A 13995-nucleotide genomic window follows, 5' to 3' on the forward strand; every position below is an offset into this window, starting at 1 on the left:
GTTCCTTGTCTGGCCTTTGAGTGCTTTGGAAAACAGGTTGACTCCCTCCTCCCTGTGACAGCCCTTCAAATATTGGAACACTGCTATCATGTCTCCCCTGGTCCTTCTCTTCACTAGACTAGCCATGCCCAGTTCCTGCAACCATTCTTCATGTTTTAGCCTCCAGTCCCCTAATCTGTTGCTCTTCTTTGCACTCTTTCTAGAGTCTCAACAACTTTTTTTATAGTGTGGTGACAAAAACTGGATGCAGTACCTTTCTAAGGTTTTATATGGACTTTTCATTTTGAATTGTAAAAGTTAAATGAAGCACCCTGTTTTTAATTTCAAGTGCAAATGACATAATTTTTAAGGCATTGTCTGAAAGCTTAATTAAGGCAACTACCTAAAGATGGAAACAGGTGGTCTAAGAGCTGGATAGGTATTCCCTCATCCCCTCCCCCAATTGCTCATTTCTTCTTTCCCACAAATTTTGAAAAAAAAAAATTGCTGTCATAACACTACACAACTTCACATAACCAGGCCCAGTTTCACCTTGTTTAGTTTATCTCACATGGTGCAACATGCTTTTAATGATCTTACTTAATGAGAGGCTATGTGAATATTTGCACACTAGTAATGTGTGAGTTGACCTAACAATGAATAAATTGCTATGTATGGATTGTCATTTTTAAATGTCACTTAGAACACAGAAAATGGACCAAGCTGTCCACTTAATACCAAGTTAAACCAACACACAGAATGACTATTGACAAACCAGTTTATACTAAATTAAACTTTATTGACTAAGGTTTGTTCTCCAGACAGTGTGATTTGATGAACTATGGCGGTATGCATGCAATCAATAAGCTTGACAATAGTTTTAAAAGTGAATGTCAAACAACTTAGTAAAACATATTAGATAAACATTTAAATCTGTATTGCTGCAAAATGAAACCGAGGCTGCATGAACTGTGCTGAATTAAAAGGCACTGTGGTTGAAAATGGAAAATAAACACTGGTATATTTCCTTAGTATATATTTCAAATAAATTAGAATTGTACACTTTCAGCCTCACTTACACCCCAACAAAAATGTGTGCAAATATTAAAACTGTCATTAAGCAAAAATGGACTATCAAAAGTGAATTGAACCATGTTATTATTGAGCTAATTTATAAGTGAACAGTAAGTGTAACATTCTTGATATCTTAAAATCAGCATAGGGATTATTAGTACAGCTCAAAACAGTTTATGTAAGGATCTATTCACACCATCCAATGAGGTTGCAGTGCAGATAATTTCTCCACCTCTCAAGCTATCACGCGATACCTGCAGTTACTGCACAATATGGATGTGTAATTTATCCTCAAGTCTCTCACATTATTGGCAGGCTAACAATCTTCCCTTCTCCCAGTACTACCATCATTGTTATTCAAGCATAAATTATAAAAAGATGGAGAAACAAGCAGAATTCTTCCTTAATTTTAAGGAAAGATAATTGATTGCAAAAATATGCGACTTTGGATGTTTTACTGACAAGTTTTATTGTGGCAAAAGGTCTAGCTGGAATGCAAATGGCAGTTTTTCAACAACCACCAGGACTTGCTTCTTAAATTATCCTTAATTCGTGAAATACACTTACTACAAAATATATAGAAATATTGAAATTCTTTAAAAGAATACCTGATTTGTTTGCACTGCTGGAATCTTTTAATGTAAACATGATAGTGACCCATGATAACCCAGAATAGTTAACCATTTTATGGGTGTATCAGTGTGATTGTTTAACAACCACAAATAACTCCAGTTATCGTATAGCAACCACAAATAACTCCAGTTATAGTGGCTGTGATTCCAACCACACAGTTGTCCGATCTCCTGCTTCTGATGGAACCTAACTGTGAAAACATTTGCATCTAATAGATGACTGCATCAGGCCAAAATTGTTTCATTTGTCCAGCTTCACATTTTATAGCTAGTAATTAATGAATGTTATGGTAGGGTTCACACATGACACTGAGCCGTTTTGCAGTTTGTTGCTTAGTCTATTTGTGGTAGGATAGGCTATAATAGGAGGCAATAAAATACAGTTTGGAAATCATAATGCTAATTGCATTCACAGCTTCAAATGATTATGCATGTGAATGACAATTATGCATTGTCTATTTGTGGTTTCCACCTTTAGAGTGCTCCATGGCCTAGGACTGGGGTATCTACGAGACCGTCTTCTGCCACCAGTAGCCTCTCACCGACCAGTATGCTCCCATAGAGAGGGGCTTCTTAGGGTGCCATTGGTCAAACAGTGTCGACTGGCGACCCCCAGGGGGAGAGCCTTCTCTGTGGGGGCACCCGCCATCTGGAACGAACTCCCCCCGGAGATACGGAGGATCCTGGATCTGCGCGCTTTCCGCTGTGTCCTCAAAACATTCCTATTCCAGCAGGTTGGTCTGGCCTAACCTCTCTTTTAAACTGTTTTTAATTTTTTTAAATTTTAAATTTGTCTTATAAATTTGGGGTGTTTTAAATTTTGTTTTCTGGGCCAAATTATTTAATTGTATTTTAATAGTTTTTTAACATTTGTATTATATGTATTTTATCTTTTGGCTGTTCACTGCCCTGAGTCCTTCAGGAGTAGGGCGGTATACAAATTCAATAAATAATAATAATAATAATTTTTCTGATCATCTGCAAAACTGTTTCTGGCTAGTTTCAGGATGGTCACCCAACCATAGCTAAAATAATGAAACTTTGAATAGCATCCTATATGCAAGTCGGTAGAATCTTACAGTAGTGGTAGAATGGAAGTTAATATCCTTGAACGGATTCCTTAATGTAGGTTGGAAGATCTGAAACAGGAAGAAAATGGTCAAAGCATGTTGGGTGGGCCTTGTCTGAAATGTAATTGATTGATTCCAAGGAAACAGATAAACTGCCTGACAAGTTCATCCAAAGAAATTGTCCCAAAGTGCACATTTTAGCAATGGAATGTTCTTAATAGAAAAATGATCAATATCTGACTTAAGGATGCCAATTGTTCAGTAAAAGAATGATATCTCAATTTCATCCTAAACGTCCTCCCCCAAATTTATTTCAGTGTAACTTTTTTTTAGTATAACAAAAATGAATTTTTTTTAGAAAAATCAACATATTATAGACATACATTTCCTGACATTATATCATCTTTCTAAAACAAAAACAAAAGACCAACTCCCCTACTGTTGTGTTGACTAAGATTTTCTTTTAAACCAGCTACTTTAAATATCACTATGTGCTGTTCTCCCTCACATCACCCCTGCTTCCCAGTTACCAGAAAAAAAAATCAACATTGTTTTAATATATATATATATATTTATATATATATAATTATATATTGCTTGTTAAAATCTCCTGGTTGAGATTGTTAAAGTACCACCTCCGTGGGAACGAAATGAACACCACGTGCTAATACAATTTGTATTTCATAGTCGCATTGACGACTGCAATTTCAAAGGGCTAGATCTCTAGATCATCAGGTCGTGGTCGACTGCTGGCTCGACTGCTGGCTCGACTTGGTGGCCGCTGATCTACAACTGTGAGAGGTTGGAGCTCATGGCCAGAGGCCACTTTTTTTGTGTGCTCCGGCTCATCATTAAATTCAAAGTTCTGGGCGTGTGAGTTGGAAATGGTGCTCCCGGCTTGTCCAATCCTGTTCTGTTCAGCGCTATAGTTTGCCCAATTTTGTTCACTGGCTTGTTTATTGTAGTTGCGACAGGATGATGTATTGTTTCTATCTCCAGTTACAAGCTTGTATCCTGGTGGAGACATGGGAGACAAGGGGGCCGTTGGAGAGGAGCACCCATTGAAGTAAGCATATTTGGGAGATCCACAGTCCTTGGAGGGACTTAAGCCGCTGTTAGGTGAGAAAGGATTGCCTTTGGTCTTCATGCGATCTTTAATGCTCTTGAGGGTGACATAAAAAATCTCAATGATGTTGAGGGTCAGAGATATGATAGATACTACCAGCATGAAGATAATAAAGATGGTTTTTTCTGTGGGACGAGAGAGGAAGCAATCCACTTTGTGTGGGCATGGTACCCGTTCACAAGTGTAGATGGCTTGCAGAGTGAATCCATAGATGTACCACTGTATCATCACAAAGGCCACCTCAAAGATAGATTTGAAAATGATGCTGATGATGTAAGTACGAAGCAGTCCACCACGCATTTTGACCTTGCCATGTACTTCAATTCCATACTTGAATTTCTTAATTTCTATCTGCTTTAGAGGGAGGTCTACATTTACCCCCTCACTTTGAACCAACTTGAGCTCTTCCTCTTTCCTGTTTAGCTTCTCTTCTTTTCGCATCACATAGAAGACATGTGCTAAATACAAAAGGGTTGGCACCGAAACAAAAATGAACTGCAGCACCCAGAAACGCACATGAGATATCGGAAATGATTTGTCATAACAGACATTTTCACAACCTGGTTGTTGAGTGTTGCATCGGAAAGCTGACTGCTCATCTCCCCAGGCAGATTCCACTGCGGTCCCCAGAAGCAAAATTCGGAAAATGAAAAGGACAGACAGCCACACCTTTCCTCCAGCAGTAGAATAGGCTTGGACTTTGTCAAGGAGCCTACCAAGAGCACTCCAGTCACCCATCTTCTCTACCTGCTACCTGAAAGAGAACAAAGGAAAGAGCTGAAGCACGGCTTGCATAAGTCATTCATGACTGTTCTTGAAAAGACATAAAGTGCGTGCATGAGGATGGGATGATGAAACCTGCATGTGAAATTAAGAAAGACAAATGGGTTATGATCGCAGGACTATTTTCTCATGTGGTGAAACAAGGTAAAAAATCTGGAAATTTTATTGCACAAGCCCATGCTCTTTAGAGTAATTGTGAGCATACCTATGCCATTATCAATTCCACTCTAGGGTGTCTTTCTAATATAAAGGTATTTTAGACTGAAATTGCAATTGAAAACAAAAATATTATTCTAGGAAAGTAAAAATAGTAAAGTACAGTATACTAATCAATAAATCAGGGAATCCTGCTTTGGCCCATTACTACAGAAGGATATAGTGCATAATCGTTTTTATTTAATTAAAAGACAGCAGTATCTCTTTTCAATTTAATATAGATTTTTAAATTTGTTGTAACAAGCAAACTAACTTCATTGCTTCACTAGGTTGCCAGGAGGGGAGAGGGAGAAAAAAGCCTTGTATGAATTACTCAAACAATTCTAATGTTTTTCAACATTGATTCATTTTAAAAATTCTTACAGCTCTATCAATGCCTATGCAAGAAAAATATCAGGGAGATACATTTTGTTTTATTGAAAACAGGGATTCTAGTTTTGTCTTTTGGCAATCTGTGAGGTTCCTTAAATGAAAATATTTGGGTTAATAGATTTGATTCATATCCCACGTTTTTGTTTATATAACACTGACATACACTTAATGATCACATTGAGATTTCAATCCTAAACATTGTTACTTACCACTGTGCGCCATTGATTGAACACAGTGGGGCTTCTCTAATTAAATATATACAAATGTGTTATATGTAGGCTGCTGATGTGTCCTATGCTACAGAATCCTGCTTAATTTTTTTATACTGTTTATTTTATGTAACGGTATAATGCCAACTGCTAGTGTCTCTTTTCAGTCTTTTGAAGGACAATTCTCTGTTCAACAAGCATCCTTTAATTTTTTGAACGGCTCCCTAATTCAAGGATGCTATAAAGTTAAAAGAATACTAACAAGAGAGAATAACTAAGAGCCTCTGGAGTTAGCATCTGGATAGGAGGCTAAACATTTCATCGGCATCTATATATGCATTAAAATAAAACTGTTATACATATATGCACTTCTTAAAGATATGATATATTTCATTAGGTGTTTGGCTAAGCATTTTTTCTTTCTTTCTTCAACATGATTACAAAAGCATCTGTCCCAATAATTAGGTATTTCAAAGGTTTGAAGGTCTAAATCAGCCCTGGTCTAAATGTTTCAATGGTAGACCAGGCAATGGCATTCTTTCTTGCTGCTTTGAATTTGTAAAATGTCTCCATTAAGAAATGCTATATAAATATCTCCATTAAGAAATGCTTTGAGATACTCCTGAGTGGAAATGATGCAATCTGTGGCCTTTAGCCTATAACTGCTATTCTACACTTGCAAGTTACCTCCCAATGAAATCAGAGAATCAAAAGAAAGCACGAATTAATTCCTAGCAGTGCCTGTAAATATTTTGCTTCTCTGGCAGTCATATTTTGCATATTCAAAGAAGTCTGGATAATGATCAGGTGCATGATTCACTTACTAGAAGACACAGACCATAGACTTCTAGAGACATATCAACCATAGACCTACAACAGGTTTATATGTACTGCAAAGACAACATGTCACATTCAGAGAACTGTCAGTCTTTGTCACTATTGAAAAAGTTAATACTTGTGGTATCTGGTTTTTAAAGAGATGTACATATCCACTGTTCCTTTTAAGATGACAAGCCTTGAAATATGATAGTTGGGACAATACATAACAATATTTGAAATCAGATGATGATTAGGGTTCATGTTTTCAGTACCCATGCAGAACTGAATGTGAATAAATATCAAAACCCTGTTCTTAAAATATTTATCTTCTTTCTGATGTTATCTTGGCGATTAGCATACTATTGTTGTCATAAATTACTGTTTGCAACACTTTGCTGACTTGCACCTAGCTCAGCCCACACCTGTGCTGTCACAGCAAGTCTTCAACTAGTTTAGGCATTAAAAAGCACCTTTTTTTTTTCTTGTGATGCTTGTACCACAAAACAGGGCTCACCAAAGAGGGAGAAAATAAAAGAGAAATGAAGACTTAATCAATGAAAAAAATCAAATCTGTACCGTACTCACGGTAATTAAAAACTACAGGCATAGTTTTGTAAAGGAGAAAAGGAGAAAACTTCCTTTTCTGCCAATGGCAAATTGTAATCTTACACGCAATAGTGACTGAAAGGGTTCACATGGATCTCTCCCCCCATTCTGCTTCTTTACACAGAAGCTTGCCATGCTGTTGGCTGGGCGTTTTGGTTCACAGCCAAGCATGTGGGAAGCATCTGTGGAAAATGCAATGTGTTCCTTTCCCTCTGTGGCAATCAAGCTTTCATTTCTGCCAAGCCAGATGTGAATATAGCACAGCCAACTGTATTGACGCTGCTTGTCAGACTTAGGCAGTCAGGGGACGGCCAAAGACAGTATTGCATGTCATAAACCCAACAACTAGCTTAACATGCAGTTATTGCTAAACGTCACATCCATTGGGCAACTTTTGAAGGGCAGGAAAATTGAAATTACAGCTCTCCACAGAGTGCCTTCTCTCTTCATATATTACAGGTAGTTCTCGACTCACCACCTTTTGTTTAGTGACCGTTCAGAGTTACAATGGCACTTATGGCCACTGCAGCATTCCCATGGTCATGTGATCAAAATTTGGGTGCTTGGCAACTGGCATGTATTTATGACAGTTGCACTGTCCCAAGATCATATGGTCACTATTTTAACCATCCCAGTCGGCTTCCAGCAAACAAAGTCAACGGGGGGGGGGGACCAGATTCACTTAACAACTGCAGTGACTCACTTAACAACTGTGGTGAAAAGGTTGTAAAATGAGGCACAACTCACTTAACTCGCTCGCCTTGCTTAGCAATAGAAGTGTTGGGCTCAGTTTGTGGTCACAAGTTGAGGCCTACCTGTACTTCAATAATAATTGGACAGGGGTTTTATTTTTAGCAGGGCAGATGGGATAGTAGCAGGCTCAATCCAGATTATAGACCTGTCATTGTGCTTCTTTTAAAAGGAAAAGAAAGGAAATAGAAATATGAAGGAAGTTGGTCTATGAATCATATTATAAGGTTCATGTTTTTCAGGATGTGCAATGAACCTTAAGTACCTAATATGGATAACTGAATGGAGTCTCAGGGAGGCACACAGAATTCCAAGTCATAGCGGTGTGGTGTTTGTAATGCAGAGTTCTGTATGCGAGAGCTTTTGCAATTCAACCCCTAGCTTTTGGATAGAAAAGGCTGACAGAAAATTAATGAAAAGAGTGTTCCGGGGATTGAAATGTGGATACTACACTGTATATGATGACAAAGATACAATAATTAGATTCCCCAGATGTGCTGGATTATTACATATTGTGGGAGAACAGGCTAGTTAGTAAAATTGCAAGCACCTGTGCTACCTTCTTTCCCTCCCATTTGAGCCTTTCCCTCAGCATCTGCACAGCTGCAGGTAAACCTTGACCCAAGTGTGGGAGGAAAAGGGCGGAGATGCAAGAGTTTTGGAGCTTTGCAAGTCACCAGCAAACCGAGTATAGCACTCAAAAAAAGAGATGTTTTTCCTTTAGGAGTAAATGGTCTAAATGTAGAGGAAAAATATAGCAGCCCAGGAAAATAAAGCACCACATAAAAAACATGCAAGGGCTCTCTACATGCTGGTCATTAACAGAAGACGAAAAAAGAAAACGGGGACTTGAGACAGAACAGGTTTAAGAGAGAGACATTAATGCATAAGGGTAATAGATAGTATAGAGCAAAGGATATAGCTAATTATAATCGAGAAATAGGTAATAGTATAAACATTGTCATAGAAGTAATTGAAAAGCAATAGTATATTGTAATGGTTAAGTATCAACTGGTAATAGTATAAAGATAGCAATAAAATACAAAAAGCACACACACACACACACATTATGGTTGAAAACATGCAGAAGAGGCCTTCATCCTGCAGTGGATAGACAGTGGCTAAAATGATGATGTATGTATATACTTGCAGAATACACACACACATGTATGTGTGTGTGTAGGGTATATACATACCTACCTACCTACCTACCTACCTATATATATATATATATATATATATATATATATATATATATATAGTATATAGTATATTATATATATAAGCACCTCTCCAGAGACCAGTGCTTTGCATCTCTCTCCAGTCTGGGTCAATTGAATTGGGCATGATTTAGAAAAAGAACCTGTGTCACACATAGTCCTCCACAGACATCATAAATTGCTCAAAGAATAGCAAAACTGGGCCAGTAATTAACTAACAGGGAAAAGTTGAATGCAAACACAGATGTCTTTGAATACAATGAATAGTAGGGAATTTCATACTGGAAGATGCCTTAGCTGATAGTTTCCTTTTAAAAATCCAAACAACCAAGAAATCCTTCAAAAAGCCTCTGTACTAAGAATACAAATCCGGTTACAGCAGAGACCTGAAAGGACCCTAATGTATGGGATTATTGCTAAACCAGTCTGTTATGATTAGAGAAGTGGATTTGGCTCAGGGAGACCCAAGTTCAGATTCCTATTCAGCCACAAGCTCATTGTGCTCTCTAGAGCCAGTCACCATGTACAGCCTAATCTGCCTAACATAGTTTTGGGGCTGGGGGGTGAGTTGGGATTGAGAGGTGATGATTTTTAAATACTACTTGGAGGATCTTGGAGGAGGCTATAAATGTAAAAAAAGAAAAAAGTACAGAATACCAGGCAACTAAACTTTTCTACAATATTAAAGAGATTATTGCTGCCATCTGGTGGTTATATGGAGTTTTACAAGCCAGATCCGGTAGCAGTAATAATTCTAATAATTTCTATTGGAGCCCTAATAATATTACATCTAAATCCTATCCTATAGCTAAAACTGCAGACATTTGCTGAAGATTAATGTCTACTAAGACCTATGGAACATTTTGAAAAACACGCTGGGCGGCATGAACAATTATTCTTTACAGCTATGTAATTTTCTGTAACAATCTTCTTTGAAAAAATATAGTTGAGTCAATTGGGTCAACACATACACATTATGTATGTGTTTGTGTGATTTGTTTCACATCTGGTTGACAGGCAGCTTAACCTACACATATAAGGTTAAATCATAACATTCAAAGAGACTTATTCATAATAAATCTGCATTATATTTGCAATGCTATGTAAAAACTCCAAGCTCATTTACTGCAAAATTAAATCTCACTGGATGTAATAAAAATTACTTACGAGTTACAACTCTGAATTCTCTGTTACGGAAGTTAAAGCTGCAATTTTTAAAGTTATACCAAGGGGTAAGCTTCACTGAACACCATCTTAGTCACTAACTTCAGCTCCAAATTCTCCTAAGGTTATTTATCTTGTGAGCCTCATTTACCCAGCTATAAAATGGGAACAACTCACTTTAGAAGTTTGGTTGTTGTTGTTTTTTTTGTTTTGCAAAATTCTTTTACCCAAAAGTTTTATTCCCATCCTATCTCCTTTTTCCCTTCAAAACTTAAAGGTAGTTTTATCTCCTCATCACCACAACCTCCAAATCTCTCATTTTGGCCTGGATTTGCCATCTCCCCACATCCAGAGATCAACCGCTCAGCTACAACAAAGCACTTCTTGCTAAACAAACTTTATCCTTGTGAATCAAAAGTGTATTTCTGTTAAGAAACAGGACATCTAATTTCTTTCTTGTGGCATTCCAGAAGTGCCTCTCTCATCTGTAGGCTATCGAAATATATCACAGTTTAGCACCAGTCATTCCTCAGAGCTGCTATAAACACTTTTTTTCAAACTTTGGAAACTCATGGCTTCATAGCTGAAGGGATGCCCCTTCCTCTACCTCCTCTTCCCGCTCCCCAAAGAGACCAGCAGTTTTCTGAAAAAGAGAGGCTCATTTTCTCTATTCAGTTGACCTCGCTGGCTTTAACAAAACTCTGCCAACAAATCTCTCCTTAAATTCTTCTGTTTTTAAAATTGTACGCCCAGCAGACTGACCAATCTACTAGGGCAGAAGAGAGAACGAAGACTGGCATAAGAGAAGGGCAAAGGAGTTCACCAAAACGAGATTGGCTGCTTTGGTTTTCAGCCTTCCTTAGCGACCAAAAACTTTCTCAATGCTAACTAGAAGGAATAAAAACGATTGCCTTCAGGAAAAGGGGGGGAAAAACCCCCAGCGAACATAGACACGGATTTCCTTCCAGTGCTAAATCGCGATTACTAGGATCCCAGGAACTAATTTGCCACACAGTCAGATTACTATTCCCCGAACGCCTGTCTTGCACAATGTCAGGTTGCAACAACAACAAAAGTTTTGCTTTAAAGCTGCCAACCGAGTAAGGCAGAAGCGATTCTGCCGCCCGGATCCTGCGGGCTCCTAGGATTCAAGGTAACCCAGTTGCAGGCAACCTCGCTTCGAGCCCTTCTCCAACGTTTGCTGCCATTAACGAGAAGGGAGGTGGAGGTGAGGGAGACCACGTGAAAAGCCATCCGAGCAGCAGCAGAAGCAGCCTTTGAACAAAGCCTCAATTAAGGACCATGCTTGGTACGAACCAGAAAACCCGAATCACACATTTCCATATGAAAACAAAATGTGTGTACGTGTGCATCTTTATGGCGGAGGATGGGAGGGAGAGTTGAAGAAGTTAAGGTAATTTCAGATTTCTAGAGAAGTTTTAAAAGGAATCGAGAAACGGCAGCAGATTGCTGCATTGGGTACCTTTCCTCAAAGTTGGCTGCCTGTTTTGCTGTAAAGAATTTTGGTTACACAGACAAAAAAAAAACATTCTCCTTCAGTAAATAAGATGAAAACTAAACAAGATGATATACTGGATGAGAAAGCTAAACTAGTAAACAAATGGCTCCTCCCGAGTTGGTTAATCTGGTAAAGGTAAGAGTCACATTAAAAAAAAAGTTCTGGAAAAAAGGCATTAATATCAAAGGAAGCTATAATTGTTACCGGTCAACATAAAAAATGATATCGAAACATTTCATATTATATACACATTAAAAATTAGGTATGTATGTATGTAAACTTTTGGATAGATAGATAGATATAACTACATGTATAGTTTTCCAATCACAGGTAACCATAATCTTTAAGAAAGTTTGTTTGGAATGAACTCCAAATAAAATTGCCCCCCCCATCCTTACCTTCCTGCTCAGCAGAGAAGGACTTCAGCTTTTCAGTTCTCCAGAGGTTAAAACTCAAGTGCCTATTTCAGGCACTCAGACCTGCCTATTTAAACTTTAAAGTCTCCCAGTCTGTTCTCCAGATGATGGCTGGTGTCCTTCCTTCCCCTTTTGCCTGGAAGAAAACTGCTGAGGCAGCCTTTAGAAGGGAAGAAAAGAGCACACCCTCCCTCACATCCCAAACACCCCCTTTTTTGTCACTCTTAACTTGAAGAACTGAGAGAGCTTTTTAAAAGTTTTCCAGCCACTAGCTGTGAGGGAGGAGCTCAAGAGGAGGGGTGAAGAGCATTAGAGGTGGGACTGCCAAGGGAGGGGAGGAGGAAGCTCAAGAGAAGACACAGAAGCAGGAGACGGCTTGGGGAAAAAAATAGGGTTGGGGGGGGCGGGGAGACAGACAGACAGAGAGACTGAAGTGGCTGAGTAAGCACATAGTTTTAAAGAATGGGGATACATGAAAGAGACCAAACTGGGATGGTATCCAGACCTGCTCTTGCTGGAGGGAAGTGACACCATTTAATTTACTGCATGAAACACAACCCTTCAAAGGTGTGTGAAGTACCTGCATGGTGGGTTTGCCATGGGCCAGTGATGAGTTACACCGGATTTCATTAGCAGCTGGCCTGCCACAACTCAGTATCCCTCCCTCCACCAAAAAAAAAAAAAAGCATATGGGAATTAGCAACAGAAGCCATGGCATCACAAACGTGCGTGTACGCACAATTTCAGGGTGAATTCTCCCTGGAGAATTTCAAAAGGTAGGACAATACTTGGAGAAAGACATCTGGAGTGGCTTCCCCCTAGTGGTTGACTTATGTTGGCTTTGATGCCTTCACTGCTCTTTTTCCTCAGCCGTGCGTTTCTGAATCCGCCCCTTCCCCCCCCCCCCAAATCTCCTTGCAAGACTCTACACAATTGAACTATTTTCCAAGTGTTGGAGGGAAGGGGGGGGGAGGTAATGAGAATGACAGAGGAACTGCTACTAAAGAAATGTGGCAAAGTTTTGGAGTCAAAGACTTGGTGTGGAATAGCCAGCTATTACATAAAACAAGGCCTACTCTCCGGTAATTGGACAGAAGTGTCAAAAATCCTAGGAACTAAGTTCTTAACCCTAACTAAGTGTAGGAAAGGATGAGAAGCAAGCTCAAATTATATAGTTCTTCATATTTGCAGTGATTTCTACATACACAACATTGGATCGGTGTCTGTATGGGTATATATGTTAGCAGGGCCGGATTTTCCTATAGGCTAACTAGGCTTCAGCCTAGGGCCTCAAGATCAAGAGGGGCCTACATTCAAATTGTTAGCAAAATTAAAATTACACTTTCACTATAGGTGAAAGGGCCTCATAAGTGGAATAGCCTAGGGCCTCTTTTCATCTAAATCCGGCCTTGTATGTTAGTATGTGTGTATGGGGAAAACAGCCTAGCTTTGAGTTTCAAAGAAGAGAATACTGTTGTATATTATCTATCCCAAGATATACTATTAGATCAACCTTGTTTGCTATGAAACACAAACTAAGTTGGGCTTCCTGATTTCTACAGTGGCCATTGCAATCAATGCTTCTGGAAAAAATTCCTTTCCTGCTACCTCTTTTCAGCATGTTTCTTTTTAGATGCCTTAAAGATTTTTTTAAATCACACCTTTACTGCTTAATAAGTAACTAAAGGTGTCAAACCTATCTAATACTCCTTCCTCCTCTTGTTCACCCCATGTGAAGCAGGTTGGTCTGAGAAAGAACAGCTGCCCCAAAATCACTCAGCTGGTTTCCATGGCTAGTGGGACTAGGACAGTCTCTTGGTTTCTAGACTGGTACTTTAACCACCTAGACCAAATATATAGTATTGTACAGAAAAGTCATGATACATGGACTTTTTTTTCAATAGCCTTCAGAGGCATGCTTAAATTCTTTTAGCTCCTGGCAGGGTTGGGCTTCAAAAATTTTAGCAAGGGGTTCTCTGCCCGATTGCTGGGTGGGCGTGGCCATGGCCTAGTCGGCCTCTTGCACCATGGCGGGAGTGG

General features: G+C 39.0%; 1 protein-coding gene across 1 annotated transcript; it reads right to left on the reverse strand.

The window, feature by feature from the left end:
• Positions 1 to 3196: 3196 nt before the first annotated feature.
• GJA1 (gap junction protein alpha 1) lies at positions 3197 to 12167 on the reverse strand. The gene is made up of 2 exons (XM_070952885.1): positions 11938 to 12167; positions 3197 to 4635 (listed from the first exon to the last, which is right to left on the reverse strand). Exon 2 carries the CDS (start codon positions 4617 to 4619, stop codon positions 3471 to 3473), a length of 1149 nt encoding a protein of 382 aa, XP_070808986.1. The 5' UTR covers positions 4620 to 4635; positions 11938 to 12167; the 3' UTR covers positions 3197 to 3470.
• Between the last annotated feature and the right edge of the window lie 1828 nt (positions 12168 to 13995).

The sequence above is a fragment of the Pituophis catenifer genome, unplaced genomic scaffold (assembly GCF_029215685.1).
Source record: "Pituophis catenifer annectens isolate HBS135680 unplaced genomic scaffold, rPitCat1.0.hap2 SCAF_1, whole genome shotgun sequence".
In the NCBI taxonomy this organism is placed as follows: domain Eukaryota; kingdom Metazoa; phylum Chordata; class Lepidosauria; order Squamata; family Colubridae; genus Pituophis; species Pituophis catenifer.